The sequence below is a fragment of the Mesocricetus auratus genome, unplaced genomic scaffold (assembly GCF_017639785.1).
Source record: "Mesocricetus auratus isolate SY011 unplaced genomic scaffold, BCM_Maur_2.0 Super-Scaffold_100043, whole genome shotgun sequence".
Classification (NCBI taxonomy): Eukaryota; Metazoa; Chordata; class Mammalia; order Rodentia; family Cricetidae; genus Mesocricetus; species Mesocricetus auratus.
The window spans coordinates 1,021,357-1,045,244 of NW_024429220.1; the positions used below are offsets into that span (position 1 = coordinate 1,021,357).

The 23,888-nt window shown below is 38.5% G+C and overlaps 1 protein-coding gene across 6 annotated transcripts in view; it reads left to right on the forward strand.

Annotated features, from left to right (window-relative positions):
* The window catches only part of Cacna2d1 (calcium voltage-gated channel auxiliary subunit alpha2delta 1), a 410,041-nt gene that overhangs the window by 77,242 nt on the left and 308,911 nt on the right, over positions 1–23,888 (forward strand). For all 6 annotated transcript variants that reach the window (XM_040735177.1, XM_040735179.1, XM_040735180.1 and 3 more), the window contains exon 3: positions 4,881–4,997. In XM_040735177.1, the coding sequence (XP_040591111.1) occupies positions 4,881–4,997 (117 nt within the window). The remainder of the gene's footprint in view (positions 1–4,880; positions 4,998–23,888) is intronic.

Sequence of the window (23,888 nt, forward strand, 5' to 3'; positions counted from 1 at the left end):
ATTGTCTATGAAACAAGACAAAAATCATAAGATTTATGGACAACATGGAATTTCTTTTTTTTTAACTGTGCTAAAAATTGAGGCCGGGGTCTCATGCATGCTAGGCAAGCACTCCACTCCACTGCAGGAAACATGTACCGTCTTAAACCATCTAAATTACAGACGATAGCAAATATCCTCATTCATTTCTCAATGTGTGCACACACACATTCTACCAGGGAGGAGACAGTGACCGGGGTGATCAAGGAAGAATGTGCTGTTTAATCTCTAACATTTTCAAGTTGAAGTCTTCATTGTATTTTTTGTTTGTTTGTTCGTGTTTGAGACAGGGTTTTTCTGTGTAACAGCCCTCACTGATGTTGTGGAACTAGTTCTGTAGATCAGGTTGAATTTGAACTCATAGACATCTACCTGCCTCTGCCTCCTGAGTGCAGGGATTAAAGGTGTGTACAACCACTGCCCAGCTCAGATATTATTGAAAACCACTTCTATGAATTCATAAAACATTTACAAGCAACCATCTCTTTCCTTAATCTACTGAAAAGTATTTTATCTTGACGATATTCTGAAAATTTGGCTCATATCCAAATGGGGCCACATTGTAAATGAATGAGCGTAGTCATGAAAATTTGCTTCATGCAAATGTTTTCTAAAAATAAACCAATGAGTAAAACCTATTGTTTGTCTTTCCTGTGCGATTCATTTCTGAATCTGCAAATGTTGTATCAACAGGGAAGAGAATCCTGACAGTTTGTCAGGATGCCTCAGTCATTGTATTTGATTGATCCTGCCACCTCCGCCCCAGGGAAAGAAAGCCATCTAAGGAGATCCAGCCACCTGGGAGATCTGTTGTGTCCTCCGGGGACATTTGCCTTTACATCTCCTCCTTTCCCTTTGGGGCTTTCTCCATCCTTACTAGGAGAAGATTTTGAGGTTGTTATTTACATTGGCTCAGTATTTAGGGGAAATTTTGTAAGGCTTTGGTTTCAGCAGGAATTCTGGGCTTTTGGAAGAGAGCTTGCTTCTGAGAAGGAAGTCTAGTCCAGAGACAAGGCAACTCTGCAGGTTGATTTTGATTGGCCTTCAGCTTTTAGCTGACAGTTCTCATTGCATTAAGGTCTGAACTCACTGCACTAAAGTTTTATTGCAAGGGCTTGGAAATAGCTCATGTAGTAAAGTGTTTGCTCTACATGCATGAAGACCCAAGTTCAGGTCCTTTGTACTCATTCACATAAAAAGCTGGGTACATCTTCGCAGGGCTGTAAGCTCAGCCTGGAGTTTATCTGCCTGTTGTTGGTTCTTAGAGCCCTACTTTGAAATTCCCTGGACATATACTGAGACTGTCTCCTGGCTGATGTACTGATTCTTAACTCTTAGGTTCTCCACCCCTTTCCTCAAGGGTCATGTCTTTCCACTCTGTGAGACCCTGTGGTACTTCATGGCTTAGAGTTGCTTTGTGACTGACTCAGTCTGCCTAATCACACCAGGTTACCTTTCAAATTCTGCTGCTCTGGGACATAGCCTTGTTCTTTTATAATGAAAAGAAGCTCAACCCCCCCCATCCCAAAACCTTAACAAAATGACAGCTATGGTTGGTTAAGTGTAATTTTACCTTTTTCTAAAGTGAAAAAATTAAAGTTGTATGTGAAACATCTAAATATAGAATACATTGCTTATAAAACTAGCTGTTTATAATAATCTTCTTGGGCTATCTGTAGCAATTCATGGCCTATTGCTAAGTAGTATAATTTCCAAAATGTTTCTTTGGGAATTCTGGTAAAAATTATTAGTGGGGCACTTTGTATATAGTACATTTGTGATATCTTAAACAGTATTACTTTCAAGATTGTGTTGGAAATAGTCTAAGAAGTTTTTGGTGAAAAAGAATTAAAAACTATATCCTGTATTATCGTCACAACAAAACTTGTTTTCTAAATGTCACAATGAAAACCAGTCAATACAGTTAAGTGTTTGAGCAAGGAAGAATGCACAGGTGACAGGTGACAGATTTTCTCCTCATCAAGGCAATGTTAGGTGTGGTCATCAGAGAATTTACACTATGGAGTACTGACGCATCTTAGTGTGTCCTGATGCAGATGTCTTGTCTTGGGTTCTCTTTATGCTCTACATTCTTTCTAGCAGAGAAACAGAAGCCAGTGTCACAGCAAGTGAGGCATTGACGTGACTACTGCAGCCCTGACTAGTTCCCAAACCTGTGCTATTTACAAGAATACACTGTCTCTCTTCTGAAAAGGAAACTGGGGAAATGACAATGAAAGCAATCGTTCAGACTTTCACAAAAGGGAAAAATGAAGAAGCAGAGATCCTTAGAGCATGTTTTAAAAAGTGAGAGTTTAACATGTTAAGATTATAGAGACATAGATTATTTTAGCGATGGGAAACTAGATACACTTATAAGTAGATATCATGCCATCATAAAACTACGTAAAAATCTTCTAATCGGATAACTTTTGTAAGATTCTCCAATATCTCTGATAATGAATACTGTCATGCTTTTTAAAACCACAAAGCTGGAGATAGTTCTTTCAGTGACTGATTTTATAATATTGATTCACGTTTATTGACTAACAGTATTCCAATTTTCTTTTTCAATATAAATAATATACTTGGGTATTTACATTGACACTATAGGCTTCAGCTTCCTTAACTTGACATATTAAAGACTTATGATGCAGATTTTAGTTTCATTTCTTGTGTTAGCCAGTTTCTGTTACTTTATGAAATACTCAATGTAAGTAACTGAAAAGGTTTATTTTGACTCAGTAGGAGCTCTGGTCCTGTGACAGGAGAGCACACCATGGTTGCAGGGTGTCACAGACCCATGAAATGATAGAGAAAAAAAAGGAGGATGCAGGTGTCTCCAGTTCCCTTCCAGAGAGTTTCCCCAAAGATCTAAAGAGCTTCCAATAGGTGCCACCCGACAAAAGTTCCAGTACCTCTCAATAGTATCATTTTAACACAGGAGCAATTAGTGGACAGTAGCATATTTCCTAAGTATTTGAAAAATAATACCAGTTACTATCCATTTATTCTTCAAGACAACTAGTGGCATGTCTGACACATGCTATAACTTAATAAATGCCCACCTGAATTCATCTCCAGTAATTGTGGGGCATATTTTACACTACCTATACTGCAAGGAAGATATAGTTTGTAGAGATATGCACAAGATATTAATGATACAAGCATCAGTACATTTCACACCAGTTGGCCCTATTGTTCTGACTACAGAACTAATTGTCCTGGATCAATTAAAGTGATGTTGAGGTTTATCTATTTGTAACTTGAATCAATTAATCAATTCTAGTATTGATTTTCTAGAATCTCATTTTAGTCCAGAATAAAAGAGATTCATGTTGGGTGGAAATCGTCAAGGATAGCTTGGGTGTTTAGGACACGACATGATAATCCCTCCTATGAAAGCAAAAGCCATCTGGTGAAATGCAGGCGACCTGGGTGAAACCAATTAGGAGGATTTTTAATCCACAAAAACTATGCTCCTGGAATATTTTGAACAAAAATCTGCCAGGTCAATGTTCAAGAGACTTCAGAGTTCACATAAACTGATTCTTTTAAGAGCACATGGTGACTTAAATCTTTAAAAATACCAACTAGCTAGCAATGTCTTAAAATATATAGGTATAGGGACATAGGGATATGTTTCAGTGGCCAAGTGCTTTCCTAACACGGGTTTCCCCCTGAGATCAATCTTTAGCGCTTTCCATGCCCCAGAGAGTATACACAAGTGTGTGTGTGTGTGTCTGTGTGTTCTCACTGAAAACTAACATCCTCTTAGATAGATAAATGTTAGAGTGTGTATGCGGTTGAAGCGAGCGTTTGTTGCTTAGCATCCATGCTCAGCTGGGGCCAGCCTTTAGAACCTGCAAAGCCTAATTGACGCCAGAACAAAAGCAAGTGGCGCTGGTTCTGGTATATGCCTGGATTCACTTTCACAAGGCAATACAAAGCTGCCAAGCCCTGGCTTTAAGGATGGTTTAGTCATGCATGTGAGCCCCATCTGCTCAGTACATCGGGGATTTCCTTCTCAGGTCAGGCCTCCAGCCAAACACAGCCACCGCCTCCCTCCAGTTGCTCCTCCCCTGCTGGGAGTGCACAGGTGTTGTGAACCAGGGGCTGCCTTTGCCACTAGAGCAGAACCCTGCAGACACTAGGATGAGCCAGAAGTGAGGTTGGGTCTTAATTTCATGTCCTACCTTAAACTTTGACTTAGTTTATTCAGTGATTTAAGCAAAAAATACCAAAACGGAAAATGCCCACATTTAACGTGAGAAACAGAAAACCACCAGTACAAAGTTCTCCACAACCTTAGCATTGAGTCCTGTGCTCTCGACTTCTCAAGCTCTGTAGACATGAACTATTTGAGAGGGCTCCTTCTGGACCACAGCAGGGGATTCATGCTCCTTCTCTCATTTCTTCTCTCCTCTCTCCATAAACTGAAGAAGCAAACTTGCCTTTCCTAACCATAATAGAGGAGTATGGCATGAAGACCCCCCTAGTTCATCTGGTCTGACCTAACTAAGGCTTCCACCTTGCTCCAAGATGTTTGCCATGTTTAATCTCTGGTGTATGGGTTTCTCTTTATTTCCCAGGGTGACTACATGTGAACTGCTGTGACACATATCTTATAATTAGTGTCCTGGCCTATTATTTCTGCAAACTAGTAGTCTTACAATAAATTTGCATTTACTTCTGTATGTTTTCTGGTGTATATATGAACTCTTTAAAAGTGTCATGAATAGGAAAAATGAGGAGATCTTTCTAGTTATTTGTTTTTGGTTTTTGGAAATTTACGAGCCAAATAAATAGTCAATGCTCTTATTTTTTTTCAATTGGCATAGATTTATGAAAAATACCAAGAGTTGTATACTGTGGAGCCCAATAATGCACGCCAGCTGGTGGAAATTGCAGCCAGAGATATTGAGAAACTCCTGAGCAACCGATCTAAGGCTCTGGTGGTGAGTTTAGCTTGTGTTTTCTCTTTTCTTCATTTCCCCTTGGCTATGTGTTATTTGTTTCTTGCTGTGTTTGAGCTTTTTATTTGGTGTACTTTTTTTCTTTTGCTAACTGTGTTCAACTGATGAATTCATGGTATTCATGTGATTCCCAAATAAACAGATAATTTTCTTCTGCCTGTTGCTTTATTTGTATTACTATACCATTTTTCATCAGAGATGTATATTTAACCGATACATGCAGATTTACACCTATGTGTCATTCTATATTATAATCTATTGAACACATTTTAATCTATTCTAAAACATAACCTCATTATTATTGCCAGTACATACTGTTGTGCTCTACTATTCCGTAATCCGACATTCCTACCAAAGTGCCCAGTGTGCCACTTCTGACTTTTAAAAGAAGTTTTCCAAACAATGGAATCATGAGATTCGCAGGCAAATGGATGACACTAGAAAAAACCATCCTGAGTGAGGTAACCCAGTCACAAAAAGAGAAACATGGCATGTACTCTCTCATATATGGATTTTAGACATAGATCTGGGGAGTGCCAGCCTACAATCCTATGGCCAGAGAGTCTGGGAAACAGAAACTTCATTCAGTGGCTGATGGAAGAAGAGGCAGACTCCCTTGGTTAAGTACTGAGCTGAACTCAAGAAAGCCAGTAACAGAGAGGGAGGACTGATGATCAAAGGGATTAAGACTAGGCTGGTTTAACCCCCAGAAACAGCTGACCAGACAAAGGTTAACTCTTGAATCCCAGGCATCAGCCTGGGAATCCAGCATGGGACTGATCAAGACCCCCTGAATGTGAGTGTCAGTGAGGAGGCCTAGGTAATCTATTGAGCCTTGAGCAGCAGATCAGTACCCATCCCAAGTATACACATTCTTTGGACTTTGGACTCCCATAGAACAATGTGAGGTGCACTCTCACCCTGAACTCTTGGGGAAGGGTCTAGGCCCTGCCCTATATGAAGTGACAGACTATGGACACCCCCATGGAGGGCCTCACCCTCCCTGGGGGAATGAGGGGATAACGGGGTGGGGCTTGGGGGGAGGGCACGGGAGGAGGGGAGGGAAAGGGAGAGGGACCTGGAACTGACTTGTGAAGCAACCTTGTTTCTTATCTAAATTTAAACTGGAAAATAAAATAAAATAAAAAAATAAAAGAAGTTTTCCCTCTTATAGCTGCTTGGCTATACAATTTTTAAAATTTTGCTTATGTTTTATAATATGTCACTCTTTATGTCACCTTTAGAGGCTTGCCTTTCTTCCCCCACACTGTGTTTGTATGGTTCACTGACTTTAATTTAACCTCAATTTATATATAACTCCAGATCTGCATCATTCTGATGCAACTTAGGGGAGGACTAAGACTGTGGATAGTATTGAACCCTAAACAAGAATCTTTGGGTATCTGTGGGAGATAGGTTCAAAGACTCCCCCCCCCAAGTAGGCAGAGATTCATAGTCCTTTGTGTAAAGTGATAGAATATTTCCATATAACCTACATACATCTTTCTGAGTTCTCGAAATCATCTCTAAATTAATGACAGTACCTAAGCAATGCAAATGATGCATGGGTGTTCTGCATACTCCATTGTTTAAGAAACAATGACAGGAAAACATTCTGCGCATGTTCTGTACTAATCCAATTTTAAAAGTTGCTTTCTATCTATGACGGGTTGAATTGGCTGATGAGTCCATTGATCTAATTATACTGTATTTTTTCTGTGACCAAGTTTTAGTCATAAACTGACATAGGAGATTAATAACAATTATCACTAATGAAATTATAGTCAAATAATAAAAGTTGCCTCTGAATATCCTGCTTAACTGTGTTCACCCATCCGTGATGACTTAAGACGACTCACACCTAGGTGATGAAATGAGGTCGGCGCACTTGGTGGTGTGCTATTGCAAAGACGGTGAGAACAGTGAGACTGTCGCAGGCCCATGATCACTGGGGTGGCCATCACATTAAATGACTGCATAAAGATGGTTTATGTATTACGGACAGCCCAGCTCTGTGGGATGAGTCATGCTCTGGGCAATATGGGAATGAGGTTTTATTATAGTATTCAGGATGGCATGAAATTTAAAATGTATGGATTAATCATTTCCAGAATTTTACCATTAATAATTTCAGGCTATGTGTGAACACAGGTTATGGACACCATGGAAAAATAAAATCACAGGTAATCAAGGATGGTTATACTCACAGTCATGTATTAATTGAGGAGCATCGTTCAGTCCAGGTTAGTAGGACTGACAGGCAGAAGTACTTCAATTAGATATGATAGCTGTTTTCACCAAACATTTTGTCTGCTTAGTTCTCTACGTGGAATATCTAAGGTCGTATTAGTTCAAATCTGGAACAGATGCAACGGTGTCAGAGCTCTTAGTTATCTGCACGTAAATGGCTATGCAATGGGATGGGATTTCTGAAGAGGAGCTTTCAGTCTGAAGAGGGTTAATTCAGTCACTATCCTTTCGTCTCCAGTGAAGTGTCTGCTCATGTCATTCGCACGTTTGTGTTCTTTTAGTTGAGTATAGTGGTCAGTTCTTTGTGTTGTGTAAACTAGTTAATTTTCATTTGTGCCTTTTCATTGTCTTCCTTGTCTATTTTTCTAAATCCTTCATTTTAATGTAGTCAAAGTATTCCAGACTGTTCTAAGTACTTCTCCATTACTATTAAATCATATACAAAATTTTACAATATGATTAATTTGAAAGGTTCCTAAGTTTTGTATTTAATCCATTTGCAGCGGAACTGGTATACAATTTCAGGTTATAATTTAAACTTTTTTTCAGATGATTTTCCCATGCCCATTTATTGTGTGGTTTCCCTTCCTCTATTGACTTCTGGTCCCTGTGCTAAGCAGTTTTACCAAGTGCATTTTTTAATTTTTTAATTTAAATTAGAAGCAAGCTTGCTTCACATGTCAATCCCAGCTCCATCTCCCTCCCCTCCCAAGCTATCCCCAACCCCCCACCCAATCCCCACTCCTTTCCCCAGGGAGGGTGAGGCCCTCCATGGTGGATATCCAGAGTCTGTCATTTCATCCACAGCAGGGCCTAGGCCCTCCCCCATGTGTCCAGGCTGAGAGAGCATCCCCAATGTGGGATGGGTACTCAAAGTCCATTTGTATGCCAGGGATTAATACTGATCTACTGCACAAGGACCCATAGATTGTCTAGGTCTCCTCACTGACACCCACATTCAGGGGGTCTGGATCAGTCCCATGCTTACCAGTGTACTTTTAAAGACGCACCTTCATACTACTAGAGCTTATTTTTTATCTAAATAATATAGGTTCAGTGTGTAATTAATCTAATAAATCTAAGCTGGGATTTTGTTTTTGACATTATTATTTGTTCAGAAAACTTTGGGAAATACTTTATATCTCCAAACAGTTATCGTGGCCTTCAAATTTCTATGTGCATTCTCAGACACTAATAAATCTTTTGATTATCACTCTTAAGGCATCTACAGTCTGATCTTGTTGTAGGTATTAGGAATATCTATTGTTATATCTGGTTTATCAAATTTCTAGTTCAATATTTATTATAATTTAAAATATTTAGTAACCTTATCCATGAAAGGATGAATTTATTAAAAGTATTGTTATCTCCAATTTTCTTTAGATTAATATCACCTTAAAACACTTAGAGATATAAATGTTTGCAACCTAAACTTTAATAGCATTAAGTAATTTCTACAAGATACTGTTGAATGAAGTCTGTGCATCGTGTCTTTATCAGATTGACATGAAACGTGAGACTTTTTCTTATTTCTCATTTTTGGTTAAAGTTAAAGAAATGTGTTATTTGAATTCTGTGGGGGATCAGTGATGATATTACCTCCATGATAGCAAAGTATAGGAGTCATGATGGGTAATTAGCATAGAATTCGTGATGTCTGGGAGACAGGTTCATGTTTGTTTTCATACTGTTCTTTATTTAACTAATTTGCTTCAATAAAAATAGAAAGGATGATTTCATAGGGAAATATTTCTAAGTTAATTGAAACACAGGAGCTATGCTATGCTGTGAATGAATAGAAGGTGGCATTTTTAATTTGCTTCTGCTTTTGCTGTAGGTGATTTTATAGGAAGGGAGGTATCTAGATTAAAGCAGCTTTCATTTACCTGAATGTTGTACTTACATTCTTTTATATAAAATGTAGGTGAAAAATCATGAACATGCAAATAAGATGTAGATGATAGAACTTCATATTAGTTATACTTTTTTGATGCTGATTATTAAATAGAATGAGCTAATAATTCCTCACAGTAGCACCGTGGTGGAGGTACTATTATTAGAGTCACTTTTCAGTGTAGAAACTGGGTCTTGCCCAAGGGAATATATCTAATAAGTAATGCATGCAATGCTTCCAGACTTTAATGTGCACACGTCACCCATGGTTCTGGTTAAAATGCAGATTTTATTGAGTAGACTGAGCTGGGATACATTTCTAATAAGCTTCCAGGTGGTGTGGACAAGTCCTTTATGAAGCCAATTGGGCTGTCAGGAGATGAGAGAGGAAAATTCAGTTGTTTCTGATGTCGGGCAGTGTTCTGTGTACTAAACAAGTCTATCCTTTATCTGAAGAAATCAGGAAATGAAAACCAAATGTACTTGTTGAATTTTTAGTTCTACTTTTTATTTGGAGGAGTGACTGTGAGTGCTCTAAAGGTACGTCACAATTATAATCATTCGTTTATATTGTTGCTTGTAGAGATCCTGTAAAATATCCTAATTTAATCTTTCATGCCAACACTGACAAATTCAGTCATCTTATTTTTAAGATTTATTTATTCTATAGCTAATTTTTAAAAATTTTTCCTCAGAAATATCTTGGAAACTCAATCAATATGATTGTCCTTGTAATTGAATTACTTATAACACAACCTTGGATCTAATGGTGCTTAGGAATAAAGGCGAAATAATCATTTAATATCGCTGTTAGCATGCATTTCAGCATGAACTAGGCTGACATCTATGAAGGTGTTAGTAAGCATCCATGGCAGAAAGGTTTTCAACAAAACAATCCAATGGTGTCCCTAAGAGATGGATGTAAATGAAATCAGTGATCACTTTGTTTAACAGCTGGCTGAGCCAAGGAACTGCTTGGAAATGAAGGTCTCTAAGCATTTTGTTAAGAGAAAATAGGATCAAAGTTAGAATGAATGAACAAATTATTCAGTTGACATTTCTTCAATTATTGCATATACTTTGCCTTCTTTGTCCCAATAACTTTAATCAAAATGGCCCCAACTTATTATGATGTTTATATATTGTAATTTGCTCTACTTCTTAACTTGATATCCAAGTTAAGAGTTGAAAATGAAAAGGGGAAACTAATAAATATTTTTAACTCACTATGACAATTTTTTTTGTTTCTGGAAAGAATTGAATATCATCTAATTGAATAGTTTAACTATGTTTCTTAAGCAGTTAGGTTAATAGTTCTTCATGTCTTACATGTTATTGTTTAACTTGTCTGGTGAAGATGTAAACAAACTACATTTTACTCCAGGGCATCAGCAACACTCTGTTGCAGGTCTTTCTTTGGACCACCAACTTGCAAATAGTAACACGGATACTTCATTAGTTATGATAGCTTGACGATAGCTTAAGTTTGTTCAGATCGTCTCTTTAAACTTAAATTAACCTGTTTATATTAATCTAAGCTCTTCCATTTGGCTCCTTACCTCTTCCTAGTACAGTAAGTCCAACTTGCTCTCCATACAACTGGTGAATCCTCTGCTCTTGTCTCAAATTCTTTGCCCAAATTCTTCTCTCTCCCCAGAAGTCTGGTCTATCTTCTCCTGCCTACCTATTGAACATTCAGTCTGTCATTAAACCAAACAGAAGGTACCTTAGGTAGGTGATGTAAAACAAAAACATCATCACACAGTGCGATGCGATCAAATATCCTCCAAACAAGAGTCAGATGAAACAATTCCATCCTAACCTAGTCTAACGAACCTACAATTTATTTGTGTTACTTAAGAGCATAGGTGACAGCATACTGCATCACTGAACACACATCCCAGAATGGGTGATGAGTCAGGAAAGCTGTATCAATAGATTTCCCTGCATAGCCTGTTGGTCTTTATTGAAGTTCCACTGAAGAGTGTTGTCTATCCCAGCAATGTTTCATTGCTTATATAATCTCATGTAAGGACCGCATGAATCTTATTACATTCTTATGAATTGCTGTAACTTTAGCTTGGTCTCTGAACCTCCCCCACTTCCCTTCATCATGGGTTGTTACTGTCTGGAAGAGATAGTGACACAAGACTCCACCCCTTCATGTAGCTCTTCTATTTTATTTTCTGCTCTCCATAGGGTTCCTTAAACATTCCATATACAATACGAATGATTATTTTCTTCCATATGTGCCTGGATGCTTGCCTACAATGTCACAGTAGCAGTTACTCATTCTTAGCAGTTTGACTAGTAATGCATCACTACTGTAACTGTCTACTGCAACCAGAGTTTAATTCAAGGTTCAATTCTGACAGCAGTATTAATCTATAGGTCTAATTAGAAATGTTTAGAAGGCACTGATAGGCACTTCACATTTTCCCAACAAAATAATGAAGGTAGCCTCCACACCATGCCACATTTGGGATTCTAGGTCTTAAATCCAATGAGAAAGCAGTTGCACCTGTAATTGTTATGCCACTATTGTACAAGAAGGTACCTTTTGCTTAACCAAGGAAACTTTTTGGTAACAATTATCTTTCAGCACCTTGCACAGTATCCTTGATGCTTCAAATCCAGCAAGCAGGCAGTGACTTTTTCATCTGAGTTACAATTTATGTTTTAGATGTTCTGCAAAGTATGCAGTGTATTCTGAAATAGGCCTTCACATTCTGCTTTTGGCATGAAAGCTACAGTATTATGTGGGGTGCCTTAATAGCATTTCTGGTCAACAAGTCATGAGGAAATAACTCACTTGTGACAGTGACATGTTCACTCAACAACTTAGGCTCCTGGAAAGTACCTTTTTAACTTATTCAATGTATTATTTCAGATTAACTGCTAGTTTCACTGCTCTTCTGAGTATACCTTTGACACCTAGACACCTAAGGATTATATCTATAATGAAATAATGAAAACCTTTTTACAGAATGTGTGCATGATCTCTGAAGGCCTACTACCTTCTATTCTAAGCAAGTGTCAGTGTTTGAGGTACAGCTGCTATGTGAATATTAAAAACCATTTTATCAAGTTCAAAAACATTACGACAATATCCTAGTACTTGAATCAGTTCTGTGAAGTGTTGTGGATGGGTGATATTGCCATATATAACTCTCTCTCAGTGTGTGTGTGTGTGTGTGTGTGTGTAACATATTTCAGTGGGTTATTGCCTGCCCCTATGAGAAGCTTAATCTTTTTCACCTTGCTACTGTGTCATTTTTGCCTTCTTTCACTCTTTTCATGACCATTACTCAGGCTTTAATGTCTTTCATATGCTCAAAACCAATGAAGGTGACTTTCTGTTAGAATTTTGAAGAACTGTCTTACACAAATTGCCATGCTTTATTTTGAGTGACTTGGACAGGCCCACTTGTATGACTTTCTTTCATTTCATGCTGATTTAATAAATCCACATGCGACTCTGTCATTCAGCTCTACCAGTGCCTCCCTTCCTTTGAAGGCCCTCAGTTTGCCATAGGCTTTATCAAAGGCAATAAAGCCCTATACCTCTGACAAGGTCCCCTATGGTTTAGCTTCCTTATTAGATCTAATATGAACCCACTTTTAGCCATCCCAGCCTACTTGGCATCAAACACCTCTTTTCTCACACCAAATTTTCTCAGGAATACACGCTCTCCATTAATTGTCTTCCAGCCAGTGTGATTCATGGGGACTGCAGCTGGCAAAAACATGGTGTTTTCAGTGGCTTATATGATCTTGTGCGTTAGGGGTGATTTTTCTTGGGAGCCCTCAGTTTACAAAGTCTATGTCTCAAGGAAAGTTAAGCAGTAGTTTGGCTAAATAGTTCTGCTTCCATGGCACCTAGATTGATGCCATCCAACCCCTGTTTCCCAGCCTTGTGAACCAATCTTTGAAGATTCTAGCTTCCTATTTAATGTTTTCAGAGCTGGTGAGGTGGGTCAGTGGGTAAAAAGCTTGTCTTTCATGTCTGGCCACCTGCATCTGATCCCCAGAATTCACATAAACGTGAAAGGATAGAATCAGTTTCCTAAAGTTGTCCTCTGACTTTCACATGTCTGCCATGTCACCCGTGTCCTTCCCCCAATAACAATAATACTATCACTAATAATTACCAACTTAAAAAGTCTTTCCCAATAGAAGCAATTCAGATATAAAATATTTTAAATTTATTTTTCTCTACTGAGCTATTATTAAAGCCCATGTCTGCATGCTGAATCGTGCATTTTCTCCTTCTACATTAGTAGTCAGACTTTAGTGGTATTTTCTGTCACTTCTAGAACTTCCTTCCTGCTCATTGCCTGAATCTTAGGATATTCTAGTTATTGGATACCAGTAAGGACTCATTAAAACAAATTTAATTTGTACTCTTTTTTTTTACTAAGTGCTCTGTTAGTTCTAAGAAAATGGCAAGAAAATACTTCCATCTCATTCTCTTACCTTTTCTAGTTTTCCTGATAAACCAGAGGGCTCTGAGTACAGCATCCATATGTCTTTTTCCCATTGTAATTACTTTCTTACATGAGGAGATAATGTCTGAGTAGATAGCTTAATGTCAATTGTCTGTATAGGTTGCATAGGCCATGTAACTATTACAAGAACATTTGTGAAGAGTTATTTATGGGAATATGGATGGTTCAGGTAGATATATCACTAGGAAGCCCAGCAGAGCATTAGTGATGATAAATGAAATATATATCATTTGAGTGCCCTGAAAAATTTACAAGAAGTTTCAATGAGGAGTCAACTTTTTTCCAGAATTGATTACTATTTATAAATCATAGGATCTTTGGTGTAATGTGAGGTTTCTGTCCCAGCTGGTCCCTCCATCCATGAGCCCCAAATGGACACACAGCCTTATATTAATTGTGCAACTGTTGGCCGGTGAATAGGGCTTCTTATTGGCTAGTTTTGTCTTAATTATTAACCCCTTTCTATTAATGTAAGTATTTCCACATGGTCTTATCTTACTGGAAAAGGGTCTGAACCTCTTATCCCTTTGTGGTCACACATGGCATCTGACTCTGACTACATTTCCCAGAATTCTCCTCATCTTCTAGACCTGCCTATCTTGCTGCCCTATTGGCTGAACAGTGCTTTACTCATCAACCAATAAGAGAAACATATACAGAAGGATATAACCCCCCCCCATCACTTTGGACTCTTACAACTTTCTTTTAAATTCAGGTTTATTTCTTGTCAGTTTTATTCCTCTGTTAGAGGATACCTCAACCCAGAAGAACTAGATACACAGAGTCAGTAGGATTTGTGAAAATGTAGATGTCCAAGTCTTCATCTCTGGTGGCTTCAGAAACATAAAAAGAGAGTCAAAGAAAAATTAAATCCAGGCACATGAGAAATGAGTACAAGGAAGAACTATGAAATTATTGGTGCAGAGAGTAATTAAATCTTTATTGAATTTAGATAAAAGGCATCGCAGGTTTACTCTTGTGAGAACATATTAAGGAGCCTATATGTGAACAGAATAAGAAAGTAGTGTTGAATAATGGTTTGGGAGCAAACAACTTGCAAGGAATTTTGTGTAGAGCTTAGTGAAGACAGCAAAGGGTGGCGGTGGGGTCTGGATGAAGGTTGCTCTTGATTGTCTGAGAATGGAGGACAGATAAGCATGCTTATGGCCAGCAGACAAACTATCTGTTACACTAGGAGGTAACAGAAGAGCACAGAGTGAATTTTTGAAGGATGGTTTCCAGTAAAGCAAGCTGGAACTGGGTGATGGAACTTATCTTTAAACAGATGCTGAGGTCTGCCAGTTAGGGAATATTACTATTAAATACAAATAAAACAAATAAAGTAGAAGAAAAAGTTAAAAACCATACTTCATGCACATTTAATTTCTTGATCAGGGAGGCATTATTACATACAAAAATACAGATATGCAGATGTTTGAGATTGGGGCATAAGATTGGGAGAATAAAGTAAAAATGAAGATGGAAGGAAGTTGTAATTTAAACAAGTAATGAGTAGAATATGCTTTGCTAACATTGTAAAAGAGCAAAAGGATACAAAATACCCCTCTGTGACATACTAAGAAACACAAGGATTTCAGAGAAGCCCCACAACGATGCTTGTTCTTGTATATGTGTGCATGTGTATTTTAGAACTTGGTCCAAGATCTTTCCTGAGAGTTTAAACCTATCCACATTAAAGAGACCAACAGAAAGATTCCCCTAGAAGAAAATGTGAAGTATGGTTCCATTTCTTTATTCTAGGAAAAAATGTCCTCCTTCATGTCTTTAATCATAGTGTGACTGTGTTTGAGGGGATTACTCAGAAAGTTAATATGTGCAAGTCAGTAATTTAAAAATGCAGGCTAGGTAATCCACCATTCATTATGCAAAGTTGAAATATTTACTTACTTATTTGCCTATCTGTTATTTGAAAAGTTAGGGGCTTAGCATGTTGTCTTGGTTGTTCCTGAACTCCTAAGCTTGTGTAATCTTCCTGCCTCATTTTCCAAAGTAGCTGGGACTTGAGGCATATGACACTCTACCTCACCTCAATGAATTTTAAATCAGTTTAGGTTTTTGGATTTCAACCAAAATTACATGATTTAATTGAATGGATGAGAATTTTTAGGAATGGAACATTTATATATAGTGGTGATTGTAAGCTGTGAAATCTCTAAAGTGACCTCCTATTCAATATTCTTAGTAGACAGGTGACTAAAAGATAATTTAAGTAGACTGCAAATAGATTGCAGATTTATTTCCCTCATGCAAGAAAAAATTTCTAGAAGTTACTCTTTCTCTGGTATTCTGTTCGTTACTTGTATCTGACTCCCCCTCCCCCTCTCTCTCTCTCTCACACACGCACACACACACACACATACACACACACACACACACAAAATCAATCTCGTCTCTCTCCTGTGTGTGTGTGTGCGCGCGTGCATACATGCGTGTGTTTTACACTTGTGCTGTAATGTTTATAGGGACCAGTGCCTCTCTGGAGTCCTCCTAATAAAAATATCTATGCCATACCAGCTTGGGGCTATGCTAATTAATAATTTCTACAGATTTAATGTGAATTTTAGGGAAGAATTCTGGTAAAAATTATTTTAAAGAATAAAGGAAAGGGGAACTGATATTTAGCACTTACTGAACACTGCTGAGATTCACAGCCATCCTTAGGCTCCTTTGATATTGCTAACATGGTTTCTCCTCTCTAAACTGAGTTCACTTCTTCCTGCCTTGTGGATGAGGCAGGGCAATTCAGAGACATCTATAATTTCTCACCGTTACTGAGTTAGAGAACAATTCAAAACCAGCTGTGTATCTCCACTAGCTCTTGACGTTTCCTTTCAGAGTTTAAAGGCTTGTGAGATGAACTCATTTAATTTTCACAGTGCATTGTGTAAAACTAAAACAGATTGCATGACTTCACGAAATCATTTATGAAAGGAGAAGTTAAGATGTAAATTCTTATATGTAGCTTACCTCACTCTTAGCCATATGTTCTACCTCAGTTCTGCTAACCAAAATTTATTTGTCCTTTCTAATCAAAGCATTCTGTTCAGGTGGCATTAACTATTGGGATCAAGAAAGTCATACTAATAATGCCCCCATTGGGCCCCATGGGACCACTGTGTTTAAGTTTTATGAAGTAAGCATTTTCACATATTTCATCAGCCCTCTGTATCCAACAGTTACCCAAAACAGAGTTTGCCTAGGTTTTCTTTTGCCAAATTAGAGATAGACATATTCAGCAAATGTTTCCATCCAATGGTTTTTGAAAAAAATGTTTCTTTAAGTTTAAAGTCTAGAAAATAAATTTATTTTATAGATGAGAAAGAGTAGTGTATTTCTGTTCCTTCGCTTTTTTACTGATGCTATTAATGAGAGTATTATAACCTGCAAGTTTGGAGTGCTAACAGCATGGTACCTGAGCAGTCTTGCTTATATTCTAAGTACAGTTATTGTTGTGACTGGAATCTAAGACTATCTCCTGAAGACTTTTGTCTTAAAGACTTGACTGCTTACTGCTGGGCTTTTGAGTTTAGGTGCAGAGGGCTTCCTCTAATTATGGATGAATCCAAACCAATTCAGTATTAAGGGGGTGGGGTGAGGCTAACTTTGAAGGTTGTATCTTATTGCAGGATGCATCCTCTCACCCCGTGCCTCCAGGCTTTCCTGAGGTGAGCATCTTCGATAAACCACATGTTTTCTCCTGTGATCGTTTTCACCACAGCATAAATGCAGTGGGTTAGTCTGCATGACTGGAACCTTGGAACTATTAACCATTAAGCTGTTGTCATCAATATTTTTTTCTGTACTAGGAATGAACAGAGTTATTAAGATATCAGAACCACTTAGAAGTCCTTTGAAAACAGACCTTGTCATAATCAAAGAGGTGGACATGTGTCCTCCCACCATTGGAAAACTAAGCAGGGTCTTAATGTGCTGCTTGTTCGCAATCATAGTCATTCTTTGGTGGTAGATTGCCTTTTATATTCTTCTTACTTATATTATTTATTCAGAGTTTATTACATTTATCTAGTACATTTTGGTTTAGTAAATTATGTATTCTTACTATTTAGTTTACGTTGTATTAAGTAGTTGGCAGCTTGAACGGTTACAAAATACATTAGACAATACTTTTTGCCATTGAAAATTTAAAAAAATGATATCCTATCAGAATTTTTACTCAGAGCATTGGATTTTTCTGAAGCAGATTCTAGCTTAAATGGGAAACACCTGTGGTTTTGGTTGCCATTTTTTATTATGTTAAATGGAAAGCTGCAGGTACATACCCCATTTCCTGTCTGAGGTCACAACTTTGCTGCATCTTCTTAGATATTTAACATCAAATACATACCATGCTAGGAATTTGGAATAAAACAGGAGACCTGGTAAAACACTAAGTGCAGTGCTATCCCCTCCCAATTACAGGAAGAAGGAAATAGATTCGTATTCCTGTTAGTGTGCATGCCACAAGGATATCACTTTTAGTGTTTCAATTTTCACAACATTTTCTCCTGATTAATACATTATTTACAGTGGCGAAGGATTTTAAAGAACACTTTAAGTTGTAAATTGTTCTGTGGTGGAGGCAGTATCTCCTTTCCCCATTACCTGAAGTGTCAGCAGTAAGTGGGTATTGAACACAGGCACTGTTGAAAAGAATAACCGTAAAATCTTCCTTCAAGGAAAACAAAATAAGAAATGAGAGAATGCATCCAGTTCTTTAACAGAAGGCTCAGGCAAGCAAAAGTTTCTATTCTAAGTCTCTTTTTGGAAATATCTTTGTGGTTTTGAGTTGGCTTACAGAGTGATACTTAAATATCAAGAAGATATATTGACAATTTAATAGGGATGATACAGGTTCTAGTAGAACAGTGTTGCCAAAAGCTACAGGAAGGGACTTGCTGATTACATTGAGGAAAATGAAAAGTGCTTTTTGAACCTTGCAAGCATGAGGATTCAAGTTTGATTCCACATAACCATGACATAAAAGTGGGGCGTGCTGGAGCATGCTTGCAGTCCCTTGGGTGGGGAGACAGACACAGGTGGATCCCTGTGGCTTGTGCAGCCACCCTGGCCTGGTCAGAGAACTTCACACAAATGACACAACCAGTTTCAAAAATCAGTCCCCCAGCCAACCAACCAATTATACAAACAAACGTAGATGTTTGGAGAATACACCCAAATTTTTCGTCGGAACTGCACATGTACATACGTAACTCTGAACATGTGAACATGAAGACACATATACACACTCATATAAATAAACACACACATACACAACAAAAGAGAGAATTGGGCAATGTGGCATGTAAGGCTCACACCAGGAAGAGTTTTGTGTGGCCGAATGTGGGGCCTTCAATTATGCCAAGAAGAACAAAATGGTAAAGGCAGAGAATTGAAACACATCTGGGCTCTCTGAGTGTGTGCTTACGCAGGAAGCAAGTCTTGAGATGTGCAGTATGCTGCCTGGCCCTGCATGGAAGTGGGTAGCAGTAAAACTGCTCTGGGAATTGAAGTTCTTAAGTACTTGGTCCTTGAGGATAGCTGCCAAGCTTGGCTGTCTAAACACAGGCGGTTTTGAGAAAGCATGATGGCCTATGAAATGTATGCGGATGCTTCAAAGATAATGCCAAATAGAGGCACAAAAAAACCAACAAACAGTTGTATTATTCTTCCCTCACCGTCACTGAGGAGCAACTTCTCTCCGAAGTGTCCTGAACTGAACATGCTTGTCAATACTGTTTGTAGGGGGGAAATGTACAGAAACACTGTGAAACTCAAGGCTGCTCTCTGTGATCCTCATAATAAAATATTGAGCATCTCCCAACACCAAATCTGCTATTGAGTGCTAGCTAAGTGATATTGGTAACATTAAACACCATTTAGGCACTTGCAGTAGTGTTCTGATTCTTAAATGCTGAATTTATTTTACGATATATTAATGTTTTTGTTTGCCCCTTTCCATTCACCTCTATCTTCCTACAAAGTTACACGAGTAGTGACCCTCTCCTTTTCTGAGAAAAGTGCAGACAGAAACTCCTCATGGGGTGTATGATGCCATCTTGACACTTTCTCTATAGAGATATGTTCATTTAAACTTGGACCATAATTCTTCCAAGCTTGTGAAGTCAGGGGATATATATTTAAAAACTTTTTCGTCTGCTTCACCTAAAGTCCCTGGGCACCAGTTTACTGTTAGGATGATGGAAGGCTTTGATAATTTAATTAAGGAATGTTAGAATCATAAATCTTGCTTGGAGGTGGGAGTTATGGGCCCTCTCCTTTGGAGCAAATGCATGTACAAGCCCACCGAGTTACGGGTTGCTGCCCCCCTTTCAAAGTAGTGTTAATGGCTAAGTCCTCACTTCTATAAAGCTCAGGCACTGTTACCCCCGCTGTATTTTATACCCATTTTATTCTCTCTCTCCCCTGTATGCTGACCTTGGGTAGCACACTCCTGGATGATAATGACATTTTGTCATGTGAGTGTGTGTGAGTGAGGTGTTTTGGACATGGCAGGAGCTATCATCAACTTGACAGAGCTTGGCAATCTTGCCAAGTAATGTGGACACTTAACTGCTGAGCAATCACTATTGACAGACCTGTGTTAAACACTTTTTACACATTATTACATTCACTCACAGGCAGAACCTTGTGAGGTAGTCTATGTTGTCTGAAGATCAATCAGTCTCCCTACAGTTGGCGTAGTCTTTGGCTACATGAGGCCCAAGCCTGCTGAATATTAAGTGTCGAGTAGTGGCAATGTGCTGCCCGTGCCTCCGTGTTCTGGAAGTCTGGACACTTGCTTTGGTACTGTCTTCTAGAAATTCTTGCATGGTAATACTCATCTCTGAAGATTAATTCTGGTCTTGTTGACAAGATGATCAGTTCAAAGTGAACAGACCAGCTATATCAAACATCTGTCCTCAAAGTGTATTTACAAATCATTCATCCTTAGAGTTACAGTGACTGCTGACAGATGCAACACCTCTGATTTATTCTGCATGGGCTCTCTTAGTACAGGCAGCGTAGGCTCCCAGGATCCTGCAGCTGTGTAACCCTACTGTCCTCAGTGCTGATGATGCTGAGTTCTATGTCTGCTGATGTAAAGGACCAGCAATAAATAATAATGACTCACTTGTTAGTAAGAGCATTTAGAGAGAATTTATTGCCCTATGTATTACTGCCTAGGCCATTTTTTAAGCCAGGTGCAGTGATGTAATGTGGTCTCTTAAGCAGGAAAATAATTAAATAAATAATCTTCTCTGATATGAATGCACTTGGAACATTCCTTTAGCACGTGGATGTTCAACTGGCCCTTTTGCTGGTAGTTCATCCTAACAAGTTTCTTTCTCCAAGAAGAAATTGTTCATTATCATTGCCTTACATTGTATATAATGTGTTCTACATCTCAATTGGGCATTTCCAAATAACAGATCAAAACAACTTGGTTAAGCTTATTATTTGGGATGTCTTTGATGGTTACTGTATTTTGACTCACTAATCACATCCATTGAAATGAAATGAGTTCTCACAGCTTCTCAGCAAAGTGACATTTTCAGTTTAAATGGTAAATGTTTAAACATATCAAGTATCTTATATAAGACTTCACAGTGGAAGGATGGTAAATAAGAGTAATTTATTGAGTGCTTATCATATACCAGACACTGCTAAGGATTTCTTTTGTTTGTTTGTTTGCTTGTTTGTTTGCTATTTTATCCGACTTGAGACCTGGCATTTGGACTGTCTCTATTGCATGGTGATATGGAACTCGGGACTGTTCTTGTCACTCTCCTTAGGATGTGTGCTGACTTGCCAGTCACCGCAGGTGGAGATCTGTATACATGATTCTCTTTGATCCAGATGAGATCTGTATACATGATTCTATTTGATCCAGTATTTCCAGTCTTGCTCCTCCTCCTCATCTGCATGCTAAGCCTCTTCTTTAACTTCCTCTCCTTAGTACATGGTTTTTATGACTAGATCCGGCAGTGAGAATAGAATTGGAACTTTAAATCACATCACAAAGCTCATTCCATTCTAGGTTTGCTCTTTGTTTCAGAATAAAATGATAAGTTATTTTGCATGAGATCTATGGTATAGAAGTAAATATGGCTTATTCCAGCTTAAATGCAAAGTACGTAAAAGAAGAGAAACATTAGAAGAGAAAGGAGTATGGAAGGAACAAACCAAAAGATGACAGAGAACATTTTCACAGTTGTAAGCATTCATTGTGGAATATACAAGCCCACACTACTCCTGGAGATGTTACCATTGATGGGTGTTTTGAGAAACTCTGGTGTAGATGTTAAAGCTTGTGCACTCAGGACTTGACATTAAAACTAGGGAAAGCTTTTGTTCTGAACTGGAGCCATGCGGATGATGTTTAGTCTTTAAAAGACACCGTGTCTGTGTGTGTGTAGGGGGTACTGTTTGTGTCTGCGGGTGTGCCCGTGCCAGGGCATGCCTTTGGAGATAAGAGTACTACCTGCTGAGACATCTGGGTAGTCCAGCTGTTCATTCTTATACAGGCTGAGATCAGCAGCGTTTTTGGTAGATACACTTGATTAGCCAATTTGAAATTACACATAGTGAGGATGCAGGACCTCTGTGTGTGTGTGTGTGCATGCGCGTGTGTGAGTGTGTGAGTGTGTGTGTGTGTGTGTGTGTGTGCATGTAGGGAAAGAGAGAGGGGAAGGGGGAGTCATTGTGGTTGTCAGGCAGGTGAGACATGGAGGCTGCTGGATTAAAAACTAGAGGCGTTTCAGTTTTTGTTAAATTTCTAGATACTTAACATACCTAGATGTTTAGCATATGGTCATTCTTTGGCCCTCAATACCTGTTCACTGGAGCGTCATAATTCTGTGACTGCTGCTATCTGTTGGGAATTGCTCCTTCTTTAATTTCTATGATGCCAAGTATGTGCCAGCCACAAGGGCCAGGGAAACCAGGGCTGCTAATGCTGCTGTGCTTCTGCAATTAAACCTCTCCTCTAAAGGGCAGCCCTCTAGCGCCAAGCTGACACGCACAGCAATTGGCCCATCACTGTTGGAAGCTAAATCAGCGTATTAAGAAGCAGCAAGTGGCACCCGATGCCTGCCTGAGAAAAGTTCCCTGGTGTTGGTTATGAGCACAGCCTCAGCTGCTCTCCTGGAGTGTGCTAGATGTGCCCAAGGCCTTGAGGAACGTTTCTCAGCTGCATGGGAAGCACACAGAATAAATACCGGAAGGAGGACAGTTTAAAGACTTAAAAGCAGTTCCTGTCAAGGCAGACCATACTTTTCCTTTCAGCTGAATACTCTTGGGGGAATTATCCCAATGACTGCCTGGGTTTTATTGCAACATAAGTAGGCGTCGATTTCAGAGTGTACGCTTTCGCAATGTTTGTGTGACAATAGTAATTTCCCACTTCTCCGTTTAGTGACAGCAAGCACAAAGGAAAAAACGCTCACATATTAAGAAGCAGTGAGCCTCAGAAGTTGTCTGGGCCTTCGTGCTAGCTTATGTAAACACAGAACTGTAGAGATTGTACAGTCAGTCTTCAGAAGTTGGGGAATATTCAGTCAGCTTTAACCAATAAAAGACTGAGCTCAACTAACATGTTCTTAATGATGCTGGTATATGTTATTTTTCTGACTTTGTAGGGTTAAGCATTCACAAATTACAAGATCAGACATTTTAATTTATGTAATCATTTATGCAAACATAATTGCTTTTCTCTGATAATACTTTCTATTATATTTGGCTAATTGGTTTAATCTTCTTTTCTATGGAAGTAGTATGTCTTTCTTTTATATTTGGTTCTCATTATCAGAAAGAAAAAAAAAACCCTGACAGGTGTTTTTCATCCTATGAACCTGGATTGTTCTCTTTGTAAGAAATTGGGAATGACAGAGAGGCAAATTTAAGAAACATCAGAATATGTGATGGCATTTTCCAATTCTAATCAGAGAAAAAAATTACTAAAGTTTATTACATTAATTGGTAATTAATAGAACTACTTGAGTTATGAGGCATAGTATTAAGTGAAATGCTGCTCAAGAACAAGCCAGCTTCCTGAGTGAGAATAGTGTATCTCACATGCTCATCTGTGAATAGTAATGTAGTCATTTTAATTTCTTAAATTAAGGACCTTGTATGTCACATAATGTAAGGTAACTTAAATATTAGGCATTTCCTTTAGTATCTCATTGATTCTGTTTTAAAT